This window comes from Mesoplodon bidens (genome assembly GCF_964165515.1).
Source record: "Mesoplodon bidens genome assembly, chromosome: 19".
NCBI lineage: Eukaryota > Metazoa > Chordata > Mammalia > Artiodactyla > Ziphiidae > Mesoplodon > Mesoplodon bidens.
This window is the reverse complement of record NC_138179.1, coordinates 54881469-54884726: the sequence shown is the minus strand read 5'-3', so window position 1 is coordinate 54884726 and position 3258 is coordinate 54881469. Positions and strand designations below refer to the sequence as shown.

Genomic DNA, 3258 nt, shown 5'->3' with positions numbered 1-3258 from the left:
GGGCGGGCTCCGCGTCCCCTCTCCCGCCTTCCACTACTCCCCCCCCCACCGACGTAGCTGGGTTGCTCCAAACTGGAAAGCAGCGAAAGGACACCTCGTCTCTTTTCTCTCGTTTTCAAATGCAATAAAAACCCGAGAGAGGGAGAGAGGGAGGGAGGGAGGGAGAGAAGGAGAAAGGGGGGGAGGGAGGAAGAGAGAGGGAGAGGAGGAGAGAGAGGGAGAGAGGGAGGGAGAGAGGGAGGGGGAGAGAGAGAGAGAGAGAGAGGGAGAGGAAGAGGGAGAGAGGGAGAGAGAGGAAGAGGGAGAGAGAGAGAGAGAGGAAGAGGGAGAGAGGGAGAGGGAGAGAGAGAAAGAGAAAGCGGGGGTAAAGTATTTTCGCAATTTCTGCCATGAAGATTTTATTAGCTTCTCTCCGCCAGGCCGCAGCCAATCAGCGCGCGTGCCCGGGCACCTGCGTCTCCTGCGTCAAGACGGCCGGGCTGAGCGAATGCAGGCGCCGAGCGAGCTGGGAGCGATTTAAAACGCTTTGGATTCCCGGGGCCTGGGTGGGGAGAGCGAGCTGGGTGCCCCCTGTATCCCCCACCCCCAGCACCCCATGAGCCGACCCTCGGCCCCATGGAGCCCGGCAATTATGCCACCTTGGACGGGGCCAAGGAAATCGAAGGCTTGCTGGGAGCCGGAGGGAGTCGGAATCTGGTCGCCCACTCCCCACTGACCAGCCACCCAGCGGCGGCGCCTACGCTTATGCCCGCTGTCAACTACGCCCCCCTGGATCTTCCAGGCTCTGCGGAACCACCAAAGCAGTGCCACCCATGCCCCGGGGTGCCCCAGGGGGCGTCCCCAGCTCCGGTGCCGTACGGCTACTTTGGAGGCGGGTACTACTCCTGCCGAGTGTCCCGGAGCTCCCTGAAACCCTGTGCCCAGGCGGCCACCCTGGCCGCCTACCCTGCGGAGACTCCCGCGGCCGGGGAGGAGTACCCCAGCCGCCCCACCGAGTTTGCCTTCTATCCGGGGTACCCGGGACCCTACCAGCCTATGGCCAGTTACCTGGATGTGTCGGTGGTGCAGACCTTGGGCGCCCCTGGGGAGCCTCGCCATGACTCCCTGCTGCCTGTGGACAGTTACCAGCCCTGGGCCCTCACCGGTGGCTGGAACAGCCAGATGTGTTGCCAGGGAGAACAAAACCCACCGGGTCCCTTCTGGAAGGCGGCATTTGCAGGTAAACTGCCCACTACTCTGGATCCCCTTGGCGCTGAGTGTGGGGTTGTAGGCCCTGCTGGCACTTGCCTGGGAGGAGGTGGAGGGAGACTTGGGGCTGGTGAGGAGGAGCTTGGTTCTCCTTGGTTGGCTATTAGGACTCTGAAGGAGGGTCCAGGCAGTTAGAGAGCCTGGGTAGAGGCCCCAGAGGGGCTGTGTGAGGGCCTGAGCTGCGGGCTATCTGAAGCCTGAGGACCACCAAGCCCCTGACCTCCCCAGGAGACCTTGGGACCAGCCTTTCAATATGTTGGTGTGTTTGGCTCTCTTTGCTGTTGTTTGGGGCTCAGGGTATCCCTGCCCAGCAGGATCCCAGTTGAATTCTTCAAAAGGGCCAAATAACTCTCAATTCATTGAGTATCGGGTACAGTGGGGTGAGTGGGAACAGAGAAGTTGGATGTTCTGTAAAGAATACAACCCCTCACTTTCTCTCAGATGAGTTTTTCAGTTTCCAAAGGGAAGTTTAGATTTCCTGCAGCCATGGCTTAGGTGTGTGCATTAGTGCATGTGTGTGTTGGGAGTGGGGGCAGAAACGTGTTCCCCCCCGTACAGAACTTGCTTGTAGTATCTATAAGAATGGCCAAGAGTTGGAAAATGCATGTGAGGGCGGACATATGTAGACGGTGGGCGAAGGTCTGGCCGTGTGTGATGGGTGTGTTTGCAGACTTGCAGGTGTGAGGGCAGTGAAGAGTGAGGCTGGCCTGCAGAAACCGCTTTCCAAGGCTGGGCGGTGATCAGAGCTGGAAGCCGAGGTGTCCTCTTGTGCTTTGAGGGAACAGGAGTGCACGAATGCCTGTGGGGTTACCTGGGTGCTCCTGCAGGATGACTTAGCTTGTGGGGCCTGGGTCTGCGCCTGAGCTTGCGCCAGGCGGTGGTGTGAGCATGTCTTTCTCTCCCTCCCTCTCCTGCCGCGCAGACTCGAGCGCGCAGCACCCTCCAGACGGCTGCGCCTTCCGCCGCGGCCGCAAGAAACGTATTCCCTACAGCAAGGGGCAGCTGCGGGAGCTGGAGCGCGAGTATTCGGCTAACAAGTTCATCACAAAAGACAAGAGGCGCAAGATCTCGGCGGCCACCAGCCTCTCAGAGCGCCAGATCACCATCTGGTTTCAGAATCGCCGGGTCAAGGAGAAGAAAGTCCTCGCCAAGGTCAAAACCAGTGCTATTCCTTGAGGGAGCTCCCTGGCTGTGCCTGGGGAGGGGGGGAGGAGGAAGTCGGAGTATCCTGGGGAGACCAGGAGCCTGCCACAGCCAGGCTGGGGCCCAGGACTCTGCTGAGAGGCCCCCAGAGGTGACACTCTTCCCAGACCAATGCTCCTGGGCTGTTCCTCAGGGACAGCTTGGGTACCCCATTGGTCCCAGAGAGCCAGCGAGGCCCAGAGTTACAGCCCAGTCCACCAGGTAACACCACCCAAAGGACCTTGTCCCAGTCATAATCATTCATCCTGGCAGTGGCAATAATCACCATAACCAGTACTAGTTGCCATGCTAATTAGTATCATATTTTCTATCTAGAGCTCTGTAGAGCGCTTTAGAGACTGCTTTCATGGATTGAGCTGATTACAAATAAACTTGGAAGGAGACCGGTGGCAGGAGAGCTTCCTCTGGAACCCCTTCCATTTCCAAAGCCCATCCCCATCCCAGTGAAGGCAGAGGAGAAAAGAAATGGCAGATTCACCCCTGTGGCTCTGTTGCCCCTTTAGCATTTTTCTAAGATGGCAGCTAGGCAGGATGGACAGCACTGGAGGGTGCATCTCCTTCCCTCCGAGCCCATCCCCTAGGTTGTACGCACTGGTCTCAGAAGTCCGCATCCCCAACTCTTCAATTTTGTCCGTGTGTGAAAAACAAGCCAGCGAGCTGCCCTGCGGGGTCTGTTCTCCTTCCTTTCAGAGAAATGGGGTTTGAGAAAGTGCCTGGATAATTCACCACTTCCTCTCCAAAACGTTCCAGACCCTCCCTTAATGTTCCTGGTGGTTCTGACCTAAGGAGGTCGTGGTTCATTGGGCA

The 3258-nt window shown here is 58.4% G+C and overlaps 1 protein-coding gene across 1 annotated transcript; it reads left to right on the top strand.

Moving 5' to 3' along the window:
- Positions 1-615: 615 nt before the first annotated feature.
- Positions 616-2492, top strand: HOXB13 (homeobox B13; the record flags this gene model as incomplete). Its single annotated transcript, XM_081219341.1, has 2 exons — positions 616-1219; positions 2171-2492. 2 exons carry the CDS (start codon positions 616-618, stop codon positions 2422-2424), a joined length of 858 nt encoding a protein of 285 aa, XP_081075467.1. The 3' UTR covers positions 2425-2492.
- Between the last annotated feature and the right edge of the window lie 766 nt (positions 2493-3258).